The following is a 26,404-nucleotide window of genomic DNA, read 5'->3' on the forward strand; positions in this document are numbered from 1 at the left end:
TCTGCTGCGGTGAGAACAGGCAGACGTGGTGCTTTTTTCGTCTGTTCTGTCGCGTTTGTTCAAAATAATTCACTGTGATGTGCTCACAAATGCGTAAGAACCTTATTTCTTGTGGCAACAAGTCGTGAGCATTTTCTTTTGCAGGAAGTAGATTTTTTTTACAGCAACACAGTCTTAAAGAACGGAATCACAGTCTGACAAGCGGTGACATCAGTTAGAAAGCCATTCACATCCAATTGTTTGTGTCTGTTGTTGCTGTTTCTAAGACAAATCGACAGGAAGCTGCAAACATCTGACTTTGTAGCAACGAGTCATCAATGAAACCAATCCAAAGTCACATCCCCTTCATCAGATAAAATAAGCATCACATAAAATAAGCACTAATTAATAGTTTGTTAATTAGTGTTTAAAGCAAATGTGCTGGTGTTGCTATGATTTACTGTGTGTGCTCCTGGCAGGTGCTGGGCATCGATCTGTGTGATGACACTGTGGCGCTGAGTGGATGCCATCATTAATGAGGAAACGGGATGCTTTTTTTATTCCACTCACCCTAATGTGAGGATGATGTGAGTTTATAGGAGACAGTATTCCTCATTGTGGTGGACTAGCTTTTCATGAACAAGCTGGTGGACACTTTCCCACCACAGCATAGTGTATTGATCCACGTCAATGAATTAATTGTGGTTTCATTTGCAATGTGATATACTGGCAAAAGAAATAATCATTAATGATTTGACAAGTCAGTTTAGAAGAAAAAAATCACACTGTCATAATCACTTCACCAGAAGATAAACAAATATTATTCTGACTTTATGGGCAACAGTTTGGTAGCTAATACAGTACTGTAGATCATATAACTGGTGGCTTTAATTCCCAGAGTGAAAAGTTTAATATTTTTATTTGAAAGCAGTAACGCAAGAGTAGAAAGTACTATAAACTGGACCAACGAACTGAGATATTTTGAAATAACTAAATTCAACACGTACATACTCCTATGTCATTCCTTTGCTCTTGTCTGCTGTGAAGTCTCTCTCTCTCTCTCTCTCTCTCTCTCTCTTTCTCTCTCTCTCTCTCGCTCGCGCGCTCTCTTCCCACATCACACCAACAACAGAGCATTGCTGTGTGGGTACAAAGTTGAAGCAGAAGTGGTGGAGCTGCTGCCGACACGCTCCGCTCAGCACCACGGACAGCGAACGATTGGACAAAGCTGTTCATCGATTTTGAGGGAATTTTTGGAGTCAGCCGCGAACTGAGCGCATCCCTCTCTCGCTCTCTCTTGGTTGTTGGAACTTCGATTTAATAATTTGAACACAGACACTTTGGCTTCTTTCGACGAAAGTAAGTCTACTTTTACCTTGATCGTATGAAACGCGTTTCAAGATTCGAATAGTCGCTTATTTAATTTAAAAGATGTGCATTGGGAATCCATCACATCACTGATCTTCATTATACGAAGACTGGCGTCAGGAAAATCGCGAAGTCGTGCGTGATTTGCACTGGGGTAGAATTAAACACCCACAATAACTACAGCTGATCAAAGCCCAGAGACACCTACGAGGCGACAGCAACTATTCACCGTGCGTCGTAGATGAGACTGTTTCTGCGTGAAGTACTTTTACGAAGGTTTGAAAGCGGGAAACACAGCAACGCCTCAGCACGCCACGGGTCACACATCTGCAGGGACGCCGACAGGTGAACTCGGCAGGGCGTAACTTAACAACAACCTGGACAGACACGTTTCCTCGTATCGCAGTAACCGGCGGCATGACACGTGGCGGCTGCTGATCAACAGCGCACGAGAACAAACCTCCAGCTGGTAAACGCGTAGAGAGTGATCTCAGCACATCCAGAGCGCGTGCCACCGTCGTCCTCCGAAACCCTCAAATGGAGCCTTTGGACTCCAGTTACTGGGTTACACTGTCTTTGGACCCCAACTCCTCCTCTACCCCTTCTCCATCACCCCCCATGTCCTCCCCGCGCCTCCCCAACGTCTCGTCCAACCAGTCCTCGCAGAGCCTCCCTTTTCAGGGCAGCAGCACCGTGATCACAGCCATCATCTCCCTCTCCGTCTTCATAGTGGGCCTCACTGGCAACACGCTGGCCATCTACGTGGTGCTGCGTTACGCCAAGATGAAGACGGTCACCAACATCTACATCCTGAACCTGGCTGTGGCTGATGAGCTCTACATCGTGGGGCTCCCGTTCCTCACCACGCAGAACGTGCTCTCCTTTTGGCCCTTCGGCTCCTTCCTCTGCCGCCTGGTCATGACCGCGGACTCTCTGAACCAGTTCACGTCCATCTTCTGTCTGACGGTCATGTCCGTCGACCGCTACCTGGCTGTGGTCCATCCCATCCGCAGCACCAAGTGGAGGCACCCTCGTGTGGCCAAGGTGGTGAGCGCAGCCATGTGGGCCGTGTCCTTTGTGGTGGTGCTGCCCGTGGTCATCTTCTCCGATGTCCAGGTATGACATTCAGACAGTAATGAGGCACGTTAGTATAAGTGGTAACGATTAAATGTCCACTACAGGATGCTTTATTTGAAACCATATATTTCTGATTGCAATTTAATTTTCGTGTCTGTCTTTGAGTTCATTTTAAAATTCGATTAATATCTCGATACTTTGTTCCCTTTATTAAAGTTACAACTTGCAGTTGTTTTTTATTTATTTTAGATTTAAATCAGTGTTTTATGAAGTGAGTATATGTTTGGCATGTGATCTGAGGCTTTGGCTTAATATTCTCACATTCTACTTGGCAATATTTTAATCACTACTCATGCTTTAACTTTTTACAAATTGTCTGTTTCATTTTTTTGGAATTTTATTATCGTTCCATTCAGTTCCGTCCAGTTCAGTTGAGTGACCAATCGAATCCAAAAACTAGATAAACTAGGATGCCTGAGTATCTAGACTGAAGGAGTGTGTGAAGTGTAGACAGCATGGATGTAGTGAACCCACATGAGCAGGAGTGGAGAGGAACCCACCAGCAGAAGCACATTCAGGCTGGTTGGAATGAGAGAAAAAGCAACAGCAGTAATGACATACGCGCATGTAGCAAGTACTGATTACTGACCTAAATCTTAGACGTTGCAGCTATAAGAAGAAAAGAACAACAGCAAAATGTCAATGAGATCTTTCTTCCTGATGAAGCCTGTGACGCCATCAGCCAATGAACTCAGTTCAGCACAAAGCTGGTGAATGTCTGAAACGTCTCACTAGTGATGACCAAAGTGGGAAACTGCTTCAGATCATGAGCAGCTGAACTGTTTAACATTCCTGTGGATTAAGTAAAAGACCTGTCTTTTCTGACGTGAAATCATTTTAGGCACAAGGATTTTAAATGTGAGCGGTTCGGTTCAGCGGATGCTCAGGGTTGAAGTCCTTGTGATGCTGCTCCAGGGCTTTTTCACTAAGATGGATTTCATTGCTTTCATGAAAACTACTGTAGGGCAACAAGTTGAATTGATTTCCTTTAATAACATTTCATTTAACTGTGTCTGAGCAGGTGATGACAGATAGTTTTTAATTTGTAGTCCTTTCATACTCATCTTTTCTTGTTAAATTTTCCTTCAGGACACATTTTACTCCTGCAACATGATCTGGCCAGAACCAACGCACGTGTGGTCCACGGCCTTCATCCTCTACACAGCCACCGTGGGTTTCTTCGGACCGCTGCTCATCATTTGCCTCTGCTACCTACTCATCATCATCAAGGTGTGTATCTGTGCATAGGAGGCTCATCACACTATATAAATCCATAGCGCATTAATGCGATGACAAACATCCTCCTCCGTTTCCTCCTCTTCCTGACCGAGCCGCTGTTCCGGTAGGTGAAGTCGTCGGGGGCGCGGGCCGGCTTCACCAAGCGCCGGCGCTCGGAGCGCAAGGTGACGCGGATGGTGGTGGTGATCGTGGTGGTGTTCGTGCTCTGCTGGCTGCCGTTCTTCATCATCAACATGGTCAACCTGGTGGTCATCATCCCCGAGTCCAGCGCCACCGCCGGCGTCTACTTCTTCTCCGTCATCCTGTCCTACGCCAACTCCTGCGCCAACCCCGTGCTCTACGGCTTCCTGTCAGACAACTTCAAGCAGAGCTTCAGAAAAGTGGGCCGTTCGAAAGCCAGACCCATTCATTATTCAGCATGCTTCCTTATTGTATGGTTTATAATGGCAGCAGAACTATTCAACACAGTTAAACACAGAGCAGTCTGAAAAACCTCCTCTGAGTGGAGGTCAGGCCGGTTCTTACACGCTTTACTTTACTGAAGATGCTCGCGGTTGTTTCCTGGTGTTTACTGGAGTCTTGTCCTGCAGGTGCTCTGTTTGAGGGGGATGAGGTGCAAGGCCAACGGCGTGGACGACAGCGACCCCAGCGCCCCCCGCACTGAGAAAACCACATCACACAATGACTGCATCCTGCTGTCGCCACGAAACCAGGTGCACCACGACGCCCCGAGCAGCCAGGTGGGTGCGTGCTGGAAGACACGCGACACGGAGACAGGAGCTTTGAGCCAAATGCATTACGATTTGCTGTGATAGTATTTATATAAGGACCACTTATATGTGATGCTGCCACAGACAGACACACTGCATCTAATGCACATTCCTCCCACCCAGGAAAAGTCCAGCGCTTCTGAATAAATCAACAGGCAGCTGTGTGTGTGTGTGTGTGTGTGTGTGTGTGTGTGTGTGTGTGTGTGTGTGTGTGCAGAACAGCTAATTGAGGAACGATGTCGAATTAGCTCGTCTGTGGAGGCAGTGATTAGGAAAAATCCTGAAGGCAGGAGTGAACGCTTTTAAAATTAGATTTATGTGTATAAGACTCTCTCTAATATTCTTCACCTGGTTCAAGGTCATCTAAAATGTCACGACCTTCATTCTGCAAGTCACACAATAAGTTTGTTTCAGTTTCAGTTTCAGTCCCAGTTACTGAGATTAAGGTTAATGTCAAACATGCACCAAAAGGTAAAGTTACTCATGGTTACCGTAGCAACAGCATGCGCTTAAGTCTACGGGTCCTGCATTAATAGACCTACTGCAGTGGATGGCCATAGTGGGGAACACTGACGTCTATGGGTCCTGACCTGGGGTCAGCCAGGTGGACCAAAATCTAGGACGTATCAGACGAGACATTTTTGTTTCCTTGTGTCGGCTCAGGTTAGAAACGCCAGGCTGCTGCAGACTCAGAGGTGTGATAACCTTCATCTCTATTTGTTCCCCCTCTTCGTCTCTCTTGTTTTGTCACCCATTATCCCTTAAAACCTCCCCCCCCCTCCTTTATGGCTTCATGATTCTGTCAATCGTCTCTCTGAAGGTCTCTCCTCACCCTCCAGGTTCGCGTCTCTCTCACACAGCAGCGGACCTGCACCGCTCCCCGTGCCCACAGTTCGGACCCCCTGGTTCGGTGGTGAGCTCTGCAGCAGCCTCCATGGTAACCTCCATGGCAACCCCCAGCATCACTGCCCTGACCGTGCCCACCGTGCCCGCCTCCAGAGCGCCACAGGAGGAGTAGCTCAGAGATGATGAATGTCAGGTGGCGCGACTTGATAGGAGACGGCGAACAGATGTAAAAAGGCCACGTTTAAGTCTGTTTGTCTGTGAACGTCTCCATGAATATCGTTGACACGTCCCTTTGAGCATCTGCACCTGTATGAACGACGCTGTCTGCTCAACCGTCACTTATCTTTTCACCTGGCCATTCAACATTAAGTGCCTTTTCTGCCGTTCTCTGCAATCACCGTCACACATTCACAACATTGTCCTGGTGCTTTTTGTCTGGAGCACAGCACAGAGGAACGTATTCGTCTTTACGTTTAGGGAGATGTTTACAGCCAGTGTGAGGACCTCCTACAGATGACCCACGTCAGTAAATTGGCCCCTCAGGCTGAGGAATAAAGTTAAACTGGACCTGCTGCTGCTTTAATGAGGCGGTTCTGTACTGTACGCATTCGCTATCTACTGTTTTTCTGTGTGTAGTAAAGTAAAAGTGTTCAGTTTTAAAATGCCACTCACTTCCTCTACTCACTTAATTTTAGGTCAAACTGTGATAAACGAAGTCAAGACCTCCACAGCTCTGTGGAAAATCCTCTGCAGCTTCCTCCTTCTTGTAGCGTTGTACTCATTATGGAAGCTTGTAGCACACGCAACATCCCCTTTTATGTACAAACGCATGTGTGCATGCACATTTGTGGGCCTCGTACACTGAGCGTTTGCAGCTCTGCGTGCACCATGTACAGCATATTCATGGGCATCCTTTGATCACTGTGCTGTTCGCTGTGCAGTCGTCGCTATTTGTGACCAGCGTGTGAGTGACATACCTGAGCTGCTTCGCTAACTGAGATGCTTCTAGTGGGGTTATTCAGTAAACGATCATTAGGCTCAGATAACAGCTCAGTTTGAACTAGAATCACGTAAAGAAGGAGTATTGTTGAGTAATTGTAATGTGTTATTTATTGCTGTTCAGGTGCTTGTTGGGTGTCACTGTAATAAAGTGGTTTGATGGTGATCCAGACATCTGTGCTCTTTGCACACACACACACACACACACACACACACACACACACACACACACACACACACACACACACACACACACACACACTCTGACATTTGCAAATTGTCAGTCTCTGGAATAGGCTGAAAAAAGAAGTCTGTCCTTTCAGCCGCACAATGAGGAGACATCGCACATACAACAAACCCGTGTTGATGGCTGCTGATTCAGTCATAGCATTATAAGAACTCATTTCAATTATCAGAACATTTCTTTTACAACAACACAGCGCTGCAATAAGCACGCACAGCAGGAAAGACGCCCTTCAAAGTGAGTATATACTTGAAGAAACCTGAGTCATTTGTTCTCTCAGGCTTCAGTGCAGTGAAACTCAGTCCTCATTTGTCCTGTTTTTAAATGAAGCTACTGTAATAATCTGACTTCACATTCTCAACTCTCAATAACAAATGCAGCATGTGCAGCATGTGGCAATTTATTTAAGTATTTACTGTTTGTGTTTTCATGTGATCACACTTTTAGCAACAAAAACTCCTGGTCCTGTGTGAGTGTGTGTGTGTGTGTGTGTGTGTGTGTGTGTGTGTGTGTGTGTGTGTGTGTGTTTTCTCTTTTGTAGCTTTGTGTTTGTGACTCAAACTCAACAAACAAGACTACTCAACGCTATAAATGTCCAGCAGGAGGAAAGCCTTGTACGACTGTGATAAAGATTAGTCAGACGCTGGAGACGCAAACTTGGAGCAAAGCAAAGTTCCTTCGCTTTAAATCAGTACAGATGAACAGATCGTGCTGATCACTTACCGTAGACAACTCAGCAGCTGTTCCAGGTTTGCACCTGACTGTGACTTTAATGTCTTTGTAACATTATGACTGGCACAGAAGACGCGTCTGTCAAGTGGCCATTAGCGCTTGTCAATCGCCCCCTGCAGAAACTCTGTGCATTAAGGCCTAGCGTGAGCCTCCTGGGCTTTGACTGGCACTCAGGATATCTGTCTGCACGTTCGCAGTGACAGGTCTCAAATTGACTCAGGGACCGATTTCGGTGGCTCTAACACCTGTGACTCAAGTGCCCATGGAAAAAACGAACTGTCGACGTGAAAATTCAGCGAAATGCTGAAAAATGAACTGATTTGTTCGGTGATGGTTTGTTGTTGACGTTTATGTGAAACATGAGCATTTCATTTAAACAGAGAAGAAGAAGGAAGGATGAGAATCACACATTTCTCAAGAAGTGACAGTAAAAACCGATCCAGTGGCAAAGCACAGCACGGACACAAACCACTGGCCTGAACTGGTCAAGAACCAGTGACAGTGTGAGCTTTACTATGCAGGTGCCGTCTGTGGCCAATATTGTGGGTCCCTCAGGGGACTCTTGTTGCTTTTGTGTTTTCAGTTGACTCATTTTCTTTGGAAGGTTTTGCTATTATCGCCATAATTCTCACTCCTACTGCATCTCTTCCTTTGTCCTTTTTTATTCCCTCAGGCCAAAGCTTCGCCAGTTTTCCAACCCACGTTGCTCTGCTTGCCTTTTCCCGTCTTTGCTTGGCTGTCTTATTCATGAAGGCCAGTCCCCCTGCTGCTCAAAGAGCAATTGTGTGTCGAGAGCACGACACAAAGGGTGTCAGCGAAGAGACAGAGAGTTGGAGATATGCTCCAGAGACCTGTATGGTTAAAGGCCACGTTCAGCCAATCAGTGCTGCCCTGATGACATCATCTATGTCCAGCATGATGGACAAGTATTTGTCCAACACAGTCAGCCAAGTCACCATCCCATCATTTGTAAAAGCAGGATGGCCAGCGCAGATACACCTGCTTGTGTGACGCATAGATGTTGTTTACACACAATCCTGGATCTGAGTCCAGTCTAGTCAGTTCATGGGTAAAAGACGGAAAACAGGAAGGAGGTCAATAAATTGTTTTCGTGTTTGTGTTAACATTCCCTGAATACTTTCAATTCACCTCTGGGAAACTGAAGCAGAGAACAAAAAAACAACAACTTCCTCAAAGAATGAAATTGCATAATATTTTAGGATAAATGAAAAAATGTCACTGAGTATTTACAGCAGCCTTTAAGACTGACGATGGGCCTTAACTGTCTGTGATAAATGTTGCAGATGCATTTGTCTAGAAAATGAAGATGGACTAATGACATTTTGAGGCAGACAGTCAAATCTATCCAGGAGTGAAAGGGACGCAGGGGTGTTGAGATATGAAAGGCCTCCCTCTTGGTGGTCTGTACTCAGAGCAACTCAACAGCACAGCAACCCCCCCCCCCCCCCCCCCTCCTCTATGTCAATGCTGCACCCTGCACTCTACTCAATGTCTGCCCTCTGTCCAATTCAGTTCAGCTGATATCTAACAGTTGAGTTCATTAAAAAAACTAATACACATAAACTCAGTAATGGTTATGAGAGTAAAATGCAAAAAAGATCATTTCTTTAGTAAAGGAATATATAGAGAAACCTCTGAGACTTTTTCAACCTTCCACATCCTTTTGATCTTGAGATGATCTCTAGCTTGACTTGGTCTTCAGTCTCTCGTGAATGTTTATGCCAACCAGAATATGTTAGCATCTTTTAGAGCAGCGTTCTTCCTGTCTTCACATACAGGGCTGCTGGCTTCCTGTGCCTTGGAACTGATTGTGATGGTGTCCTGGCTGCAATCAGACCTTGATTAGAAGGACTAGAATAAAAACAGCCTGATCATCTCATAAAATACTGTTGAGCTGTGAATTATGGGAATGCATACAGAGTCTCAGCATCTGATAACTTGTTGGGGCTAATTAGGTTTTATTTTTTTATTATATGACTGATGGGAGAAACAAGAAACAATCAACGCTGAAAAAAAACACCATTAACTATATTTACCATCCTGCAGTGGTTTACAAGTTTGTGCCCACAATTTACCACTGACAAGGTTAAATGAAAATATTGAACATTTATGTTTCAATTTGTTTCTTTTTCAACTTAATAACTGAGACATTATAACCTTGTAAAAGTGGACTAAATGACAGGGCTGCTGTATTAAATACATTTAAAAAGCACATGCCTATTTATTTTGACAGGTAGGCACAATATCTTTGAATCTGTGGAAGTGAATTTTAATGTGGAACTGAACTGAAATCTGTTGGCCCCAAATAAAGCTTAGTCTTTCCTTGGACATAATAAAACCTGCTCTCAGCAAGTGTTTTGTTCAATGCTTTCATACGTAGTACTCTTGTACTCTTGGCAGACACTTTACAAAGCCCACAGCGTTCTACAGTACAGTAAGAAACATATTCAGTTGGCCATTCTTCCACAATGCTGCTTAATGTAAAAAAGGTTCTGTACCAACGGACCTATTCCATCTCACTGATTGAATTGGCCACCTGCTGCACTCTGCCTGTGGTGAACAATATGTACAATATTGGCACGTCCTGCACCGGCAGAGGTCAGAACTTTCAATGTGACAAGAGATTAAGATAGAGTCAAACACAAGTGGTAGAAATAGCTGGAATCAAACCACATGAAATTATTTGTTGATGCTGATTCATCGATTTTGTCTGCATTCTTCAAACATCTGTATTCTGTGCATAAACAAACCTACTATGTGACTGGGGTGGATGGTTTGGGAGGAAAATGGATTTAGGAACTAGAGTCTGTAGTGAGAAGAGGGGAAAACAAGAGCAACCTGTCATCTGTAAAAGCCACAAGCAGCAAGTTAAGATGTGAGGAGAAGTTTATTATGTCACACTGATTTAATGATGATGCAAACCCCGTCTGCATCCTGAGCATTATTAGGTGGCGACACCAACTCAAGTTGATTCCCCATGAGCACCAGGGGAAGGTGAGATGCATGAGTCAGTAAGAAACCCACATAGTGATGTGTTTAAAGATCTGTTCCTCAGGAGATCTGAAAGTGGAACAAAGCTAAAGGAAGAGAAGTAGATTATTTAAGTGGCCTTAAACACAACACTGAGCTGAATGTCAGATCCACACAAGTGTAATTAGGAACTGAGTCAGTGCAGCTTCTCTGAAGAAAGAGATTTTATAGTTAACAGTAATTTTAAAAATATATCTCATTCCTCTGTTTTTCTTCTGTTTTAGCCTCGCTTCCCTTTTTAGTTTAAATTTTATCCAGCAAATTACTAGAGACGTGAGAACGTGCAGGACTGAAACGGGTTCAGGTCATATGAGGGCAGGTGAAGCTTGCAGGAACGTCTAAGAACAGAAGCTGGGTGAAAACGCAACCTGTCACAAAAGAACAACAATCAAAAAAATCAACAAAACTTTAGCAGTGTTTAGCAGCGCTGTTAAAAAATGAACAGTACAAAAAAACACTAGTTTCTTCCCAGTGACACATAAAAATGAAATCATATTTTTTTTTCCCCAAATCTGATTTCAGTCTAGACTTTAATGGCTTGTACTAATATAACCTTTGTTCAGTCTCCTTATTGTGGAAAGAATCAGGATTATACATAAGCCACAATATGATGCCTTGGAGCAACAGAGATGAGGTTTTTATTACAAACCTGTTTTGTTTAATATCAAGGCAGTAACTCAGGTGACGCCTCTAGCAAATACTGTTTTCATGTGCAAATACAGACTTTCAGTAGCTACTGTCCATGATATTCTTAAATCACTTCTGTTTAGTGTCACGATGATGAAAGGTGTCACCACAAGTCAGAGGAAATGTTCAGGGTAACTCTGACTCAGTCAGAATCCAGGTACCAGGTACTGTGCATATTTAATCACAACAAAGCAACAGAATAAAGGCCACAAAGATGGACGTGGAAGACTCGGTTGCTTCATCGTGTTGCAGTTTTTGACAAGTAATACACGTCCAGGGTACTGTACAGTAATCCCAGGGCCTCATCTCCCCTCACCTGGGAACTCACTCGTATTTGATTACAGGCCAAGCCTGTTTGGGACTTGTTCTTTGTTAGTGTTCTCTGTTACTTTGTTACTTGTTCTTTGTTACTGTTCTCTGGTACTGTGTTCCATTTTATTCTCTAACATGCCTAAATATACTTGTTGAACTGCTTCCACCAAATGGCCAATATTTAGTATTACACAGAAAACTGAAAAGCACAGAGCTGGCTGTGAATCAGTGTCACCAGATATACGATAATTATGGTATTTATAGAAAAGTTTTGGGGGACCTACGTTTCAAAACGACCTGTTTTGATGTCGTTTTGATTGACGCGAACATCACCAGAAACTGACTTCACGCGTAGCTGGGTGGCTCCTCCTCTCTGTCAATCACATCAGCAGCGCTGCTGATTGGTTCGATGATCTGCTCGTCTAAGTTTGCAAAGTAATATCGTTCTTCCAGCATAGCGACAAAAGCGAAAATAAGCAAACATGAGTTCAGAACTAAAGCAAATTACTAAAAGAAAATACTCCAGTAAGGAACCAAGCAGGGTTTTGGCCTTTCTGTGTGTTAGACGCTACGTTTCAGGGGCGGATTCAACCGGTTGCTTCAAGCAATTTGACGCTTTACCTGTATTTAAGTGGTGTCGGGAATTACAGTGTTATAATAGCACGTCAAAGAAAACACGTAACACTAGCTCCAAAAAGGAATAAATTGTTTAATTCAAATAACTTACCTTTTTGTTATTTCTTTAGGTTATGTTCCCACAAAATACTTTTGTTTGCAAATGCATTGATTTTTAAGGTTGCTTTTAGTTCATACGATAGTTTGGGTCAAAATAAGATAAATTTAAAGTGACAGTACGACATTTCGTCATTTGATACCTAGCAAGACACAGTGTGTACAAAGTGTACACATGGTAGCCTTCGCACGCGTGCGTTAAGAAAGCGAGACTCTTATTTTGAAACGACAGTACAACGACGGCAGGAAGCGTGTGCTCACACGAAAATTAAGTTATGGATTTATATTTTTCTTTTCTAAAGATATCGACTGAAATCAAGCCGTCCTCTCGCTAATTTGCGGCGAAGATAAAATACAAAACACGTTTTACTCGTTTCTCTTGATTTGAGCAAAAACGAAATTTAATCAAAGCACCGTGTTAAAAACCAATAAACCAGCTGAAAATAGTGTTTTCAAAACTAGATACCGAATTGGATTTAAAGCAGTTTCACGAATTTGTCGCTACAGTCCAGATAAAACGATTTAAAGTCGATAAGGCAACACATGACAAAAAAACAACATGAATACACAGATAGTAAAAGAAAAATTACAATAGATAGTAAAAGTATCAACGGTGACACAACGCACCAAAAATGTGTTGGCACGAGATAATGGTTCCAACCACAACTTGGGTCATTCCCGTGACTACAACAAATTGCTCCACCTCTTACGGGCATTTGACTGAGGTGCACTCAAACATCCAGGGAAGAAGCGGGGCAGCGTCTTTCTGACTCGCAAACACTGAGGTAAGAGACTTTTATTTTTTCAACCTTTGCTTGATTGTCAGAGGATATAGGTTGAAAAGGAAACTTCAAAGAGTGAGTTTCAGAAAGTCTTCCAACGGAAACCTGCTGATTGAGTCTGAGGGTGAGCAGCTGAGCTGGACCCAAAGACCAATCACATCTTCTGGTCTAAAACGCTGTCAAGGCTTTGCTTTCTGGGTTCAAATCATTTGTGTTGAATCAGAACATAAACAATACTGTGTACATGTTCATCTTTTACACAGAGACCCGTTGGGTTTTCAGTTGAAAGCAGCTTTGTGAAATTGGTGTTAAACATAGGAGATATTTGACCCGTGGCTTTTAAATGACTCAGCAAACATGATTTTAATCTGCTTCTTTTGCACTTGTACAAATACTGATGTAGCTTGTGAATGCATCACTGAATTACTGAACAGGCCGAGCGAGATCTGTCATCCGGTGCACCTCTGGCCGCCTTCTGCTTGTTTTCGTTGCCTTTTTATGACCAGTAAGCCACTTGTTTCTAGGAAACAAGACAGACCTAGAAATACATGGAAAACAATAGTCGACGCTGTTGCTAAACACAAGCAGCCACTGCAGCAAACCCAGTCTAGTGTTAGGCAACAAATAAAATAAAGATGTTTAAAGACTGGTTTATCTTTTTCAGTGATACCAATCAGGTTGTCATTGTGATGAACTGAACATGTGCTCTGCCTGTTCCTGCTCCAAAGCCAAGCACACGGGTCCCAGGCAATGTCATTATGCCTTGGAAACATTTTGAAAAGAAAAGATAAATAGATAGTGTTTAAATGTGCCAGTTTGAGCAACACTGATCTGAGCAGCATCGGCCGGGACGTGACTGAAATGAAGCTGCTCTACTAGAACGGGTCGGTCATGTGACGATGGAGTCACCTACATAGATCGGTTTTAATGCTGCTAATACATTATTTAAAATGTCACCATACCAGCTCGCTGAGGCTTTCTTACAACAAATGACCACTCATTGTATTACAATGCTTTAGAACCTGAAGAGCAAGTTTTCAACCACGAGAGAAATGTAGTTGTGCCAGAGTTGAATGTAGCAGGTGACATATTTCCACCTGCAGCACCTCCCATTCTAATCACCTGACTTTCTGTCCAACTCTAGTCAACACAGAACCTGCTGGGCACGATATTTCAGGAACGTAACGCCTCTCTGTTCTCTTATTGCCTAGTCTCTACCTGACCTGAAACCTTTCTACTGCCCAGTCGAGCAGATCATGGACAAAGGTCAGGGCTCCGCTATGGGTCCAGCGCCACCGTACCCTGGTCCCCCTGCACAGCCAGTCTACGCGCCCCAGCCCCAGCCTCAGTATGTGGTCCAGCCTCAGCCTGTTACTGTCGTCCAGCCTCAGCCCATTGCTGTTGTCCAGCCAGGTAACGCACATTTACCTGCATCATATGACTTACTTTTCTGTAACCAACCTATGTTAATGAGTATTGCTTCATTTTTGTCCACCCGTTGTGACTTTTGTGTTTCGCCTTCCTTCCCTGCATCATCAAGCAGCTTCAGTCGTGTACACCCCTCAACAGCCGCAGGTCATTCGAACGGGTGAGTGTGTCGCTCGAAGGGTAGAGTTGATGTAACGCAGGGACATTACATGCAAGTCCAGCGGTTCTCTTTAAAAGCTAGTTGTCAATGCAGCGTGTGTTTGCTGTTGCAGTTAACCAGGTGATGGTTGTGCAGCAGATGCCGACTAACGCTCCTGCACAGATGGTGTGTCCTCGCTGCCAAACCACTGTTGTCACTAACATCCGCTATAAAAATGGCCTGCTCACCTGGCTGATCTGTGGCCTACTAGGAGTTTTCCTGTGAGTACAGACCCTCACGCACACGTTCATATAAGTATGAATGTAAAACATCATCCTGCTCCTCTCTAGGATCTGGCCTTGCTGTTTAATCCCCTTCTGTGTGAACGAGTGCAAGGATGTGGAGCACGTTTGTCCCGCATGCAACAACGTCATGCACGTCCACACGCGCATGTGAAGACAGTCATAGGACCAAACATCTACACAGGGGCCAAACATCGGCTGCCACCTTAAAGTGCATGCCTGCTTGTGTGAAGTGTACAGAATGTACCTACATTCAGAGATCAGAGTCTGATCATGTTGTAAAAATGAGTGAAGAATCTGTTTATATATTTTGTAAGTGCCTGCAGGAGATTTTCTTCTTTAAAACTGTCAAACAACTATAGCTGGATCACGCGGAACTCCTAACTCTGATGTTATTTTTTTAGTGCAATATAAAATGATTGAATCATATGAACAACCATGTAATTTGCATTGATGTGTTTGAGCATTTGCAAATTCTTAGCAGCTACTCTCCAGTAGAAACAAACCAATGAATGTAATCATGTAGTGTATGTGACTGTTATCACTGCATTTCTAATGTTATACATATTATTAACATAATGTGCAACAGTCCACATTCATGGAGCAGTGTCTTATTGTCAGTATCCATGTGTGTATGTGTGCTCACAAAGAGAAGCCTGCGGTTGCTGTCGCTCTATGAGGAGGAAGAAGGCGCAGCACGGTCATTTTGTCCTATCATTTATAAGAAAGAGCACGGGTGGAATGTTGTCATGTAATACTGATGTCATTGTTAACACACAGTACTGGCTTGGCTTAATGCTTAAATGGGTCAGAGCTGCTTTTCATGGTATCTGCTCCACTTTGCAACAACTAAAAATTAGTGAGGTGTGGTTAAAAAAAACAGTAAGCATGAGTAAGTAAGTGAGTAGTCGTAAGACATAATTTACCTGGTTAGAAGGTTGCACTTAACACATTTATGTAGTTCTCCAAATAAACAGCAGGGGGCGCCATCGGGCTGGAAGACGCTCCTCTCAGTCTGAGTGAGTCTTGCTCACTTAATCGTGACACTTTCCTCCCATGAAACAGCACAGACCACAGTTCATGTCTAGTATAAATAAACTTTCTAATAATGTTTATTCAACACTAATGTCATTTAAGTTGTGAAGCCAGCAGTTCTAAGGCTAATAGATGACATTTGTATGGGCCCTTACTGTGTTTTTAGGGGCCTAAGCCTCCCCCACACCTTTGTGCCTAATCCCAACTGGAATCGCTATATATTTGCACAGCTGTCCAGCATTTTTGACCTTTTGAGAAAAATAATTGGCACCTGATGTCAAAAAAGAAGTAAATCCAGACTTGTGATAGTTTGTCCTTCGCAAAGTCACTGTTTCATGCGGAGTTCTGGTTGAGGGGATGTTTCTGTTTCTATCATGTGGCAACGTTTGGCATTTGGGAGATTTCCCTGTGGAATCGTCAGCCTCATCAGTTGCACCTGTGTGAACCGATATCAGCAGCTAGTCTGACACATTTACTTTCCCAGATTTCATCACTTGTTGTGTTTCCTGAATGTGTGTCTGATCACCTGTCTCTGACCCTCACTCTCATCTCTGTGCTCTGGATTCTCCTCCGCTGACTCTGACACTAACTCTGGTATCAGTCCTGACACTTGGTTTGGAATCAACTCAGATTATCTCAGATTTGGACGTCTGGACGCTGCCTCTGCCTCTGATTCCCCTCTGTGAAATTACTCTGGTTATTGCACCCTGTGCATATGTTTCTGTGTGTGAAGGGTTGTTGGGGGGTGAGGGACTAAGCTGGGATTTTGGATGGGACATTCTTAACAAGTCTTGCTGCGCTGTGACCAGGGTGAGAGCTGGATTACCCAGATTAACGCTGACAACCTGAGGCAGTCAGCGGTTCTCTGTCCTGTCTCTCACCTCTTTTTCTCTCTGTTTGCAACATTTCCGCCCGTTAGACACTGGACCCCTGCCGAATCCTAGAAACTCCTTTCAGCAATGAAATAAGTATCTGCATCTTCCCTTTAGTGGTGCACGCATGAAATCTGAAAACTTTTAGCTGCTTCAGTTTCAGGGACCTGCTATGATATATGGTCGCCTGCTGACAGTTTAGTGGATCACACAGAGAAGCACAACTGTTCACATTATTAACTGCTTCAATGTATGTGCCTAGAAGAGAAAACAACAGCAAAACAGGTGTGTTTCCATTCATCTGCTGCCTCTGAGCACAGCTCTTACTGCTGATTGAAGCCATGTGACTGCTCGCTGTCTGCATTAGAGCGTTTTAGCACCAGCAGGGTGCAGGTGTGCACGCCGTTGTTTACATCCGCATGCCTGCGACCTCATTTGTGCACCGAGCTGGATTTCTAACGCCCGTCCGCATCAGTCTCTTCCTGCTATGCTCCAGCTGAGGAGACGACTCCACTCAGCTGTGTCACGTCTTCAGCTGCATTATGTAACGCTCCCCTCCGACGGCCACGTGGCCCACCTGCACTTAGGTTGACCATCTGTCCCTCCCAACCTGAAGCAAATCCCAGCTTCACTCCTCAACACACACCCCAGACAGTATTCACTGCTGAAAAGAAAAGACATCTGATTGTATTGGTCCAATCTGTTGATCAAAGATGAATCCACTGCTCTGAACGAGAGGATGAATTATTGCATAAGTGGTTTGAGGAAGACGTGGGAGCCGGAGGACAGGAAACAACACCACGACGTGCAAACGGGTGACTAACACTGAATACGCTGCATGTGGAACTTCGTCTCTTCTCCCCTCCTGTTTAGACAGGTGCACTGGCAAATCATGCTTCCCATGTGTGGGTGAAGAGAGGTGAAGCTGGGAGTGCAACGCTGTTGACACCTCCGCAGACTCAGGCGTAGAGCAGAGGGAGAGGAAGAGGCATGCAGAGGGAATGAGTACAAAGAGGACGACAGAGGGAGCGACAGCGAGAGAGGGAAGAGTGAAAGAGAGACACAAGATATATTTGAGCATGTGGGTGTGTGAAGTATCAAGGCATGCATCATAATTGTGGTTTCTTCTCAGAGCAGCTGGACATTATTGGTCTCTAACAGCGTGTTATTTTGTACTTTAAAGCAGCAGGAGCTGTGAGCTCAGGCAACGACGTAAGAGACATTTCCAAAGACAAAATGGAAACCGCTTTGATTCAGCTGCCGCAAGGGTTTCATTAACTTGGATTAGAAAAATACTTGAAGTAGCCGAGGTGATGCCGAGTGGAGAAATGACGACGCCTCTTCACTGTCAATAATCAAGAAGCCAAGTCAAGATTTGTCTAAGGTGAGTTTGGGAGCGAAGGAAAAACTCATTTGGTCTGTTGTTGTGTATTTCTTTAAATGTATAAATGGAGTGTGTGGGTTGTTTTCTACATAGTATAATACACACACACACACACACACACACACACACACACACACACACACACACACACACACACACACACACACACAGCTTTAACAGAGCTAGAACAGGTGCTGGAAATAAAACCTTGTGTTAGATAATGGTTAAAATTATTATTATATTTTGTCAGTGAGTACAAATACAAACAGTGTGTGTGCGTATGTGTATGTGTGTGTGTGTGTTTGTGTGTGTGTGTGTGTCTGTGCTTTTGGGCACTGTAGCCCGACTTCTCAAAAGCCCAGTATGTGATGTACTCAGCCCACGCTGTTTCCCGTTCCCATGGAAACCATTGCCGAGTGCTAAAAGCAGTCCTATTTGTTGCTGAGTGTGTTTGTGTATGTGTGTCTCATAGAGAAACATCTCTAATGTGTAACAGGTTTATTAAATATCAGATGCGTACTGTGAATTATGTGAATCCTGTAGAATAATAGGATTTCCTACATATCCACATCCACGGTCCTGCCTCCCTCCTCTGCACGGAAAATGACACAGTATCACTGCTGTTGTTTATCTTTGTGTAGCGCTACCTCTCATTATCTGCTTTAACCCTTTTTACATCTGTTGGGTGTCTCTCTGTCTCCAAGATGGCTCTCAGCCCCATCATCATCTGCCTCCTGTCACTGATTGGTTATGGCGCATCCCACCCCTCTCCTCCTCCACCTCGGGGATGCAGTGTGGATGTGGAACCTCCGTACCGAGTGCTGTGTGACCTGGAGTCAGTCTGGGGTGTGGTCCTGGAAGCCGTGGCCTGCAGCGGTGGTCTCGCCTCCCTGGTCCTTGCTGTGGTCCTGTTAGTCAAGCTGCGCTCTGTCTCTGACCCTGCCAGGCGCTCCAGCCTGGGGCCTCTTCTGCTGCTGCTGGGCACGCTCCTGGGGCTCTTCACCATCTCGCTGGCCTTCCTGGTGGGGAAGAACCAGGCGCTCTGTGTGGTCCGCAGGGCCTTCTGGGGGCCCCTCTTTGCCCTCTGCTTCTCCAGCTTGCTAGTACAAGGTGTGAGGCTCAGGAGGCTGGTGGGGGGCCGGTCGAGCCCCTCGGGCAGCTCGCTGGCGGCGCTGGGTCTGGCCTTGGCCTTGGTTCAGGGTATCATCTCCGCTGAGTGGGTCCTGCTCACCGTGGTCAGGGAGGGTCACCCAGCCTGTGAATACCCACCGCTGGACTTTGCGCTGACATGCAGCTACACTCTGGGGCTTCTCCTCATAGCCATGGGGCTTTCCCTAGGGGTGGTGCTGTGTGGCGGAGAATTTGGGGCTGAGGGAGGAGGAGGAGGAGGCGGTGACGAAGATAGAGAAGGAGACAGTGAAAAACGAAAATGGAAGTGTAACGCTGTGTGGCTCTTCCTCTCCAGCCTGGCATCGGCGTTGCTGTGGGTCGCGTGGTTGGGTTTCTACCTGTACGGCAGCCAGGGCTTGAGGGGAAGGGGGAAGGGGGAGCGGCTGGGGGGAAAGAAGGATATAAAGGTGCTGGACGAGCCGGCGCTGGCGGTGGCCCTGGTCATTCAAGGTTGGATCCTCCTGCTGTTCCACGCCATTCCAGAGGTCTACCTGTGTCTGCGGAAGGTTCCACAGTCCAACACGCAGGATTTTTTCGACACGAGCCACACGTCCCCTCCTCCACACTTTGGAGATGAGCTCCCTTCGCACTCCCACCGACCCTTTCCAGAAAACCAGAGCTTCTCCATGGAGGAGCACAGTGCAAGTAGGCCCCGTGTAGTGTGTCCGTGTCTGTGTCTTTAAAAACCTGTTTCTGCTGATACTCATTAGGTCATAGCTTTCGAAAAAGTGTGAGATTCGACGACCGACGGCACATCATAAGTACTGTTGCTAGGCAACTTACAACAAAAATGTTGTTTTCTATAATCATTTGAGGCCAGATGCACAGATGAGCCGCTAAGCCACAAGGCACCAGCAAACAAAGACTGGAGGCAGTGGCAGGAAGGAAAGATAAATAGTGTCTTGCTGGTTGTTGTAAGCAGACTGACAAGGAGACAATGCAGGAGACAGCAAGTGGACTGGACCAGGTCAAAGCTTGTCTGCGTTCATCCTGTAGTGAGCGTCTTCAGAGATGAGTCTGTGCATTAACTCAGTCTGAAAGTGTATGGGTTTATAGAGGTGAACGCTTTACTTGCATCTGACCTCTCTACTCTTACAATTAGGCAAACTTCAGTTGCAGCTGATAATAAAGACATTACAATTTGAGCTGCACGTCATGCCTATAGTCATTAACATTACTGTAAGAAACACTTGCTGCCTTTTAAGCTGGATGTTACTTCATTGCTCAAATAAACTCCATGACACAAACCCATATTTTCTAAAGCTAATTGTTTGGTCCTGCTAATTAAACCAGGAAGGTTTCATGCTAATCTAAGCCAATGCTCCATGTTAGTAAGAACAATGAATGGGACTCAACAGAGGTCAGAAGACTCCACCATCAAGGGTTAGAAAGGTATCATTTGCTCTGCTCAGTGAAGCTAGCTTTCAGCCGCAATCTGTGGGCTCCCACACAGTCCTGGGCAGATGACTAATCAGCCATGATAATTGAAATCAGCGGTGTGGGTTCATTATGCGAGCAAAGGGGCTCTGAGTTATGCAGGTGGGAATTGTACTGTACCAGCTGGAGCCATTAGCACATACTGTAGAAGACACAGCACTTGTTTATGTGTGTGTGTGTCAGGTCTCCGGAGTGGAACATACCACAGCAGCCACGGGAGCATGCGTCCTGGCATCGCCTTCAGGGGCCACGTGTACCAACCCACCGAGATGGCTCTGGTCATGAACGGTGGCACAGTAAGTAGCGGCAGACGCCATCATTAGATGCTCAACTAGTACAGCGCTGTATTGACCTGCTGCCTGTTGTCTCTTGTAGATGCCCACAGCTCCCGTTAACTACACTGGACGTCGGTTATGGTAGTGATGGACAGGACGTGAAGGCACCAGGCTCACACTGGAGTGACAGTAGACAGTCCTGTGTTCTAATAATAGTAAGAAGCAAAAGGAAACGACATCACATATCAAACTAGGTGGATTTTATGGAAGCTAAAGATATTTAATGTGTCTCATGTATGAATTTTACATTTTAAGAGTGTTTTTAATGACATTTTTTTATTGATTCTTAATTAGCGAACTGGACATGAAACGACTAGAGAGAGAACAAATCAGCTGTACAGTCTTAAATATAGAGTTTAACTACACAGACAAGGCGTCTTTTTCTGCTGTGGTCCTGCAGAGGAGTAAGGATTAAATGATGACTTGAATGTAGAGACATTTTGGCGGAACAGCTTTAGATGAATGGTGAATCTCTCTGATGCGTGTTTTGCTTCATAAATCTACTCATTCCTTCTCTTAAGCTACAACTTGGAAACAAACCCTTTGGATGTTTGTGTAAATGACATGCATACGCCCACATAGCTTGCTTGACCTCCTGTATTTCGTGCTGGAAAGACCCAAAGGACTCGCCTAGTGTTTTTCTCTCCTCGTTCTTCATTCCTACGTCAGTGCTAAATAACAGTTTAGCACGTTTATTGACAAATGCTTTGTATTTAATAGAGCTTTTGCCTGTTTAAAGAGGATTATCAGATGATTTACGGGGCGGATAATGAGTCTACCACTCATGGACAACTAGTTTTAATACAGATATCTTTCAAAGCCATTTATTACTGCAATACCTAATGGTGCAGTACAGGGTTTACTCTTAGAGATTGTGATTTTGCACTTTACCAGCGCTGGTTGTGTCTGGGCATTGTGACGTTTGACATGGATATTCATATAAGATGCATGTAAGAGCACAGTTTGAAGACAATGTATTATTTTGAGTGTTTTCTATATAGAGTTTTGATATACAGACCATTTTAGGATTCTTAATTTTAGACTGCAAAACAGTCTCAGATGCTCAAAAATAACACGCCTACAGCTATGACTGAAAGCTTCATTTGGCTTCTTCAGCAACACCTGTATTCTGGCATTTAGTGTCCCTTTAAACCTCATGAGTCTGACTACAGAGAAAACATTATTTCATCCATCACTGTGAAGCCAACTGGAAACATTACATGTGTAGCCTACTGTTTTTGTGAAACCAACCACAAATATTTGCTTGACTGACTTCTATTTGGCAGCGTCTGTTCAGAGGCACTGACAGGTGACATGTGAGTTACAGAAAAGTAACTGTTTCTGCTGACTTAATTGAACATTTCTATCTTCTGAGCTGAGTACGAGCTGAATTCAATCCAGGACAACAGTAAACATGTTCATATTGTGACCATTTCTTCTTGGTGTCAGACTTATCACTAAGTTGTTGACAACTTTACTGTTGTGTACAGGTGTTTACTCTGATAATGTGCAATGAAATAATATAACTGAATTTGCTGTAATTACTCTATATAAGTGAGTTTTGATCGTGTAAAATATACAAATTTTAGAGATGCCTGGTGTCACTGTTTTATGACAGCGTAACATGAATGTCTGTAATGTGATTTGCACAAAGTGGCTAATACAACAATGCACATTTTCAGTTTATTTCGTCTGGTCTTGAGCTTATTTCATTTCACTCCAGTCTAACTGTTGACACAGTGACTGTCAATACATAGACCTTACATAGACCTTTCCTGATGCATTTACCAGGTAGCCAGTACCTACCAAGATCATTTGTTATATTTATCATATTGGTATTATAACAATATGTGCTTTCAGGTAAACCATAATTTCACACGGAAAGATTGTGGCACAAGTTTAGAAGCTAGAGTCCAGAAACGTTTACAGTAATCTCATTACCAAATTGCTGATTTGGCATAACTGGAAATGAAATGCATTTACGAATGTTTCTATAAAACCTGTTTGTAATACATATAAGAGAGCCTAGGAGTTACAGTAATTTAGACCAGAATGAAATGCACCGTGCAAAAAAAATCATTCACTCAGGTCTATCTTAGTCTTATTAATTTTGCTTTAGACCATGAACGTAGCATTAAAGCCAAAAAGTGGGCGGTGCCATCTTAGTGGGCGTGGCTGTTACGTCAAAGCTTATTTCATTGAACAATAAAGGTAAAGCCACCGGAACGACGTGTGTGCTGTTTGGTTGCCACAGACGCGTTGACTCGTTGCTAACAGGAAGATGGAATAACTACTTCCAGGTCAACAAGGTTAGCGGGTGTCCACGTGAATTTTCAGACTGCACAAAGTAGGTGAACCGCACATTAGGATTATATTTATTTGTGCTTTGTGCGTCTAGGATAAAACAGACACTTCGTAGGATTTTCCTGTCAGCTTCTTTCCTCATTTCTTTACCAACCAGCTGCGATTTCGTTGCTGTTAGCTAGTTAGCATAACTCATGAATCAACTGCTCAGTGTGATATCCGATCTCTTAGTACATATGTAATAATCACAACTTAAAGTTTAACCTAGCGTAATATATTTTTAGTACCTGCACGTGGCTTCACTCGTGTGTGTTACCTTTTCTTATTAATGAATGCTGCTAACGTACTGAAAACATGCACATCTGCAGAGGTCCACGTTCCCTTTATGTTTCAGACGGACGACGAGGACGTGATATTTGTTTCAGAAAAGACTGCTCCTAAGTCCAGTGAGGTTACCATTGACCAGGTACTGATTTGCTTGATATCCAGACTATTATGTGCTTATTCATCAACAAACAAGGCAGAAGAATATTGCAGATTGAAAACCTATTGTATTACAACACTGATCGTCTATGCACTGTTTTTGAGTTACTCTTTTTTAATGCATCTAATGCACATTTCCACCGTGTTGCCTCTAGGTGAAGCTACTGGCTTTGCAGAGGGACATAGATCAGGGATCCCTTCCCAGAGAGCCGGCTGAACCCGTGGTTAGTGTACTGCTCTGTTAGTCACACTTACAGATGCATGTATGAGTACAAAGCTGGCTTGTACTATTTAAATTCTATCCCTCTCACCAGAAAAGCCAGAGGTCTGCTGCTGTGGAAAAAGTCAAAATGAAAACAGAGGAAGAGAAAAGTGAAAAGAATCTTAAGAAGAAGGAGAAGAAACACAAAAGAGAACAAGCTTCTCTGCCTAACAGAAAAATGTATACTGATGATGGTGAGATGGCAGAGGTGAAAAAAGAAAAGAGAAACAAAGAAGAGCAAATCATGGTTTTAGAGGAGGAAACGACATTGGATGGAATCAATTCAAAGGAAAGAAAGAAGAAAAAAAAGAAGGGGAAAGTTAGTGATTCTCTAAATGGTGATGAGGATGAGAAAGAAAGGGTCAGCAAAAAGAAGAAAAATCAGCTTGCTAGTCATGAGGATCAAGATGAAGTGGAAGAAGGAACAAAACAGCGGAAGGAGAAGAAAGGGAAGAAAAAGGCTGTACAAGTAAAATTAGAAAACATAAAGGTAGAAAAAGAAGAGGGTGATGTAGAGCAAGCTGGAAATGACAAAGTGCAAAAAAAAGCCAAAAAAACAAAAAACAATATTTCACTTGTGAACAAGAAGAAAACTGAGGCGCAAGTTAAAGAAAAGACAAAGAAGAAAATACAAATTGTAGCCAAGACTGAAATGGGTGTAAGTAAAAAGAAACATAAGGTGGCTGAAAATGTAAGGATGCTGGAGATACCAGAGGACAAGATTGATAACGGTGATGAAGTCAAAGTAAAAAAGAAGAAAAAGAACAAAATGAAAGATAAAAGTGAGGTAGAAACCCCAGTGGTCAAAGGCAATGGCAAAATAAGCAAAACATCAGCAAAGAAGATTGAGACTGATATAATCATAGATGATGAGAAGATAGAATCAAGGAGAAAAATAAAAAAAGAAAAGGAGAGAAGGGCTTTAGAGGAGGTCAGTGAAGTAGAGGACCCAGGGCCAAACAAGAAGAGGAGGAAAAGGGCAAAGAGAGAAGAGGATGAAGCATTATCAAACAATGTTAAAGAAGCTGAGGAGGAGGATCAGCGTGGGGAAAGTTTAGTTGCAACAAACACAAAAAGCAAAAGGAAGAAGAGCTTTCCCCCACTAGAACAGGTGGACAACATTGTTACAGATAATGCAAAGAGGAAGAAGAAGCAGAAGAAGATTAAACTGGAGGAAGTGGAAGAGCCACAGGTTTGTGAACATGTCTGAAGTGGGTGCTGTGGGTTTAAATTTTCCACATGGTTGGTGAAGCCTGTACTGTATGTTTTCCAGGAGCCTCCACAGCCTGATGTAGTGTTTCTATCAGCGAAGAGTGGAAACGCTGATGAGGTCACCATCAACAAGGTGAACTGGAGTCTTGTTTATATTTACATAGCTGTGATATTTATTCAGGATTCATTGTGTTGTGCATAGTTGCTGTTTGACGTTTAGAGTTTGCTACAAGATTAATAAATGCTGCTCCCATATGTAGCTACCAATGGTTCATCAATAGATGTAAAAGACAGATGCGTTTTTGATGAGTCTGTTACCAAATGACTGTGTGAAGGTTCCTTTGAAGCTGAAGTGGTGTGTTGTGGTCTCAGGAGAGAAGACAGGCTTTACAGATGGAGATTGACAAGGCCTCTCAGCCAGAGCAACCTGCTAAACCTTCGGTTGGTATCAGCATCTCTTTTCTCTTATTCGTTTATCCTTACTTTTAAAAATTGGATGCAGCCGTGAGACTCTGATATTAAATCTGTGGGTGCGTTACCCAGGTTCCTCAGGGTTTTGGCCAGTGGAGCACCGCACAGTTCGACACTTCTGCACAGCAGCAGAAGTTCCTCCGGCTGATGGGTGGCCTCAAAAAGGGTTTCCAGCCAGCGGCAGCGAGCAACGGGGGCGCAAACATGGCAATGGGAAAGCAGGCCCAGCAGCAGCTGCAGCAAGGCCTCATGGGAGAGTTTGAGCGTGCTCATTCGCGACGAATGGACTTCAGTAGCAGGGGAGCAGGACTCGGGTTCGCTGCTCCATCCAATAAGAAGTTCGCTATCGATGTCAATGCGTGTCGATCAGTTCGCTTTGATGATTGAGTGTGAGTGCGTGTGAATGGTTGGGCAAAGCGTGTGGCTTATGTTTACCCTAGTTGTGTGCTTGGGTTCACTGAAGATTCTTAACATTTTATGTAAATATTTATCAAAATTTTGATGAGAACTCAACATGCCCTTTGTAAATACGGTGCTGTGATCATCACTCTAATTGTGGAAGTGAACGGTTGCATTAAAGACTGAGAATTACTTTATAATGAAAGTGTTTCTAGTGGTTTTATCTGAAACTAGCAGTTGATAAACATTTATTTTCTGCCAGTGTACGCATTTCAACAATTGTGCAAACTGAG

General features: G+C 44.0%; 4 protein-coding genes across 15 annotated transcripts; all 4 read left to right on the forward strand.

The window, feature by feature from the left end:
- The first annotated feature begins 1,090 nt into the window (after positions 1–1,090).
- LOC114860510 (somatostatin-like receptor F_48D10.1) lies at positions 1,091–6,504 on the forward strand. Of its 3 annotated transcripts, XM_029159178.2 has the most exons (6): positions 1,093–1,338; positions 2,078–2,463; positions 3,574–3,714; positions 3,831–4,103; positions 4,314–4,463; positions 5,314–6,504. In XM_029159178.2, coding segments are annotated over exons 1-6 (1,149 nt in total). In that variant the 5' UTR covers positions 1,093–1,337; the 3' UTR covers positions 5,512–6,504. The 3 variants fall into 3 exon arrangements, with proteins under 3 accessions (XP_029015001.1, XP_029015011.1, XP_029014993.1); XM_029159168.3 differs by having other exon boundaries at positions 1,091–2,463; positions 5,333–6,504; XM_029159160.3 differs by having other exon boundaries at positions 1,093–2,463.
- Positions 6,505–12,721: 6,217 nt separating this feature from the next.
- On the forward strand, positions 12,722–15,340 carry LOC114862329 (lipopolysaccharide-induced tumor necrosis factor-alpha factor homolog). Of its 3 annotated transcripts, none has more exons than XM_029162518.3 (5): positions 12,722–12,881; positions 14,090–14,291; positions 14,419–14,466; positions 14,579–14,726; positions 14,796–15,340. In XM_029162518.3, the coding sequence occupies exons 2-5, from the start codon at positions 14,135–14,137 to the stop codon at positions 14,899–14,901; spliced, it is 459 nt and encodes a 152-aa protein (XP_029018351.1). In that variant the 5' UTR covers positions 12,722–12,881; positions 14,090–14,134; the 3' UTR covers positions 14,902–15,340. The 3 variants fall into 3 exon arrangements, with proteins under 3 accessions (XP_029018351.1, XP_029018369.1, XP_029018361.1); XM_029162536.3 differs by having other exon boundaries at positions 12,723–12,881; positions 14,422–14,466; XM_029162528.3 differs by having other exon boundaries at positions 12,728–12,881; positions 14,124–14,291.
- Positions 15,341–17,475: 2,135 nt separating this feature from the next.
- On the forward strand, positions 17,476–22,666 carry gprc5bb (G protein-coupled receptor, class C, group 5, member Bb). Of its 5 annotated transcripts, none has more exons than XM_029150051.1 (5): positions 17,476–17,739; positions 17,816–18,038; positions 18,743–19,853; positions 20,829–20,941; positions 21,021–22,666. In XM_029150051.1, the coding sequence occupies exons 3-5, from the start codon at positions 18,743–18,745 to the stop codon at positions 21,063–21,065; spliced, it is 1,269 nt and encodes a 422-aa protein (XP_029005884.1). In that variant the 5' UTR covers positions 17,476–17,739; positions 17,816–18,038; the 3' UTR covers positions 21,066–22,666. The 5 variants fall into 5 exon arrangements, with proteins under 5 accessions (XP_029005884.1, XP_029005902.1, XP_029005912.1 ...); XM_029150069.1 differs by having other exon boundaries at positions 17,838–18,038; XM_029150079.1 differs by having other exon boundaries at positions 17,841–18,038.
- A 138-nt stretch (positions 22,667–22,804) lies between these two features.
- On the forward strand, positions 22,805–26,316 carry knop1 (lysine-rich nucleolar protein 1). 4 transcript variants are annotated; one of them, XM_029150016.3, is made up of 7 exons: positions 22,805–23,327; positions 23,653–23,750; positions 23,923–23,991; positions 24,082–25,221; positions 25,303–25,374; positions 25,614–25,682; positions 25,785–26,316. In XM_029150016.3, exons 2-7 carry the CDS (start codon positions 23,670–23,672, stop codon positions 26,097–26,099), a joined length of 1,746 nt encoding a protein of 581 aa, XP_029005849.1. In that variant the 5' UTR covers positions 22,805–23,327; positions 23,653–23,669; the 3' UTR covers positions 26,100–26,316. The 4 variants fall into 4 exon arrangements, with proteins under 4 accessions (XP_029005849.1, XP_029005859.1, XP_029005870.1 ...); XM_029150026.3 differs by having other exon boundaries at positions 23,679–23,750; XM_029150037.3 differs by having other exon boundaries at positions 22,805–23,289; positions 23,679–23,750.
- The last annotated feature ends 88 nt before the right edge of the window (positions 26,317–26,404 follow it).

The sequence above is a fragment of the Betta splendens genome, chromosome 1, assembly GCF_900634795.4.
Source record: "Betta splendens chromosome 1, fBetSpl5.4, whole genome shotgun sequence".
NCBI lineage: Eukaryota > Metazoa > Chordata > Actinopteri > Anabantiformes > Osphronemidae > Betta > Betta splendens.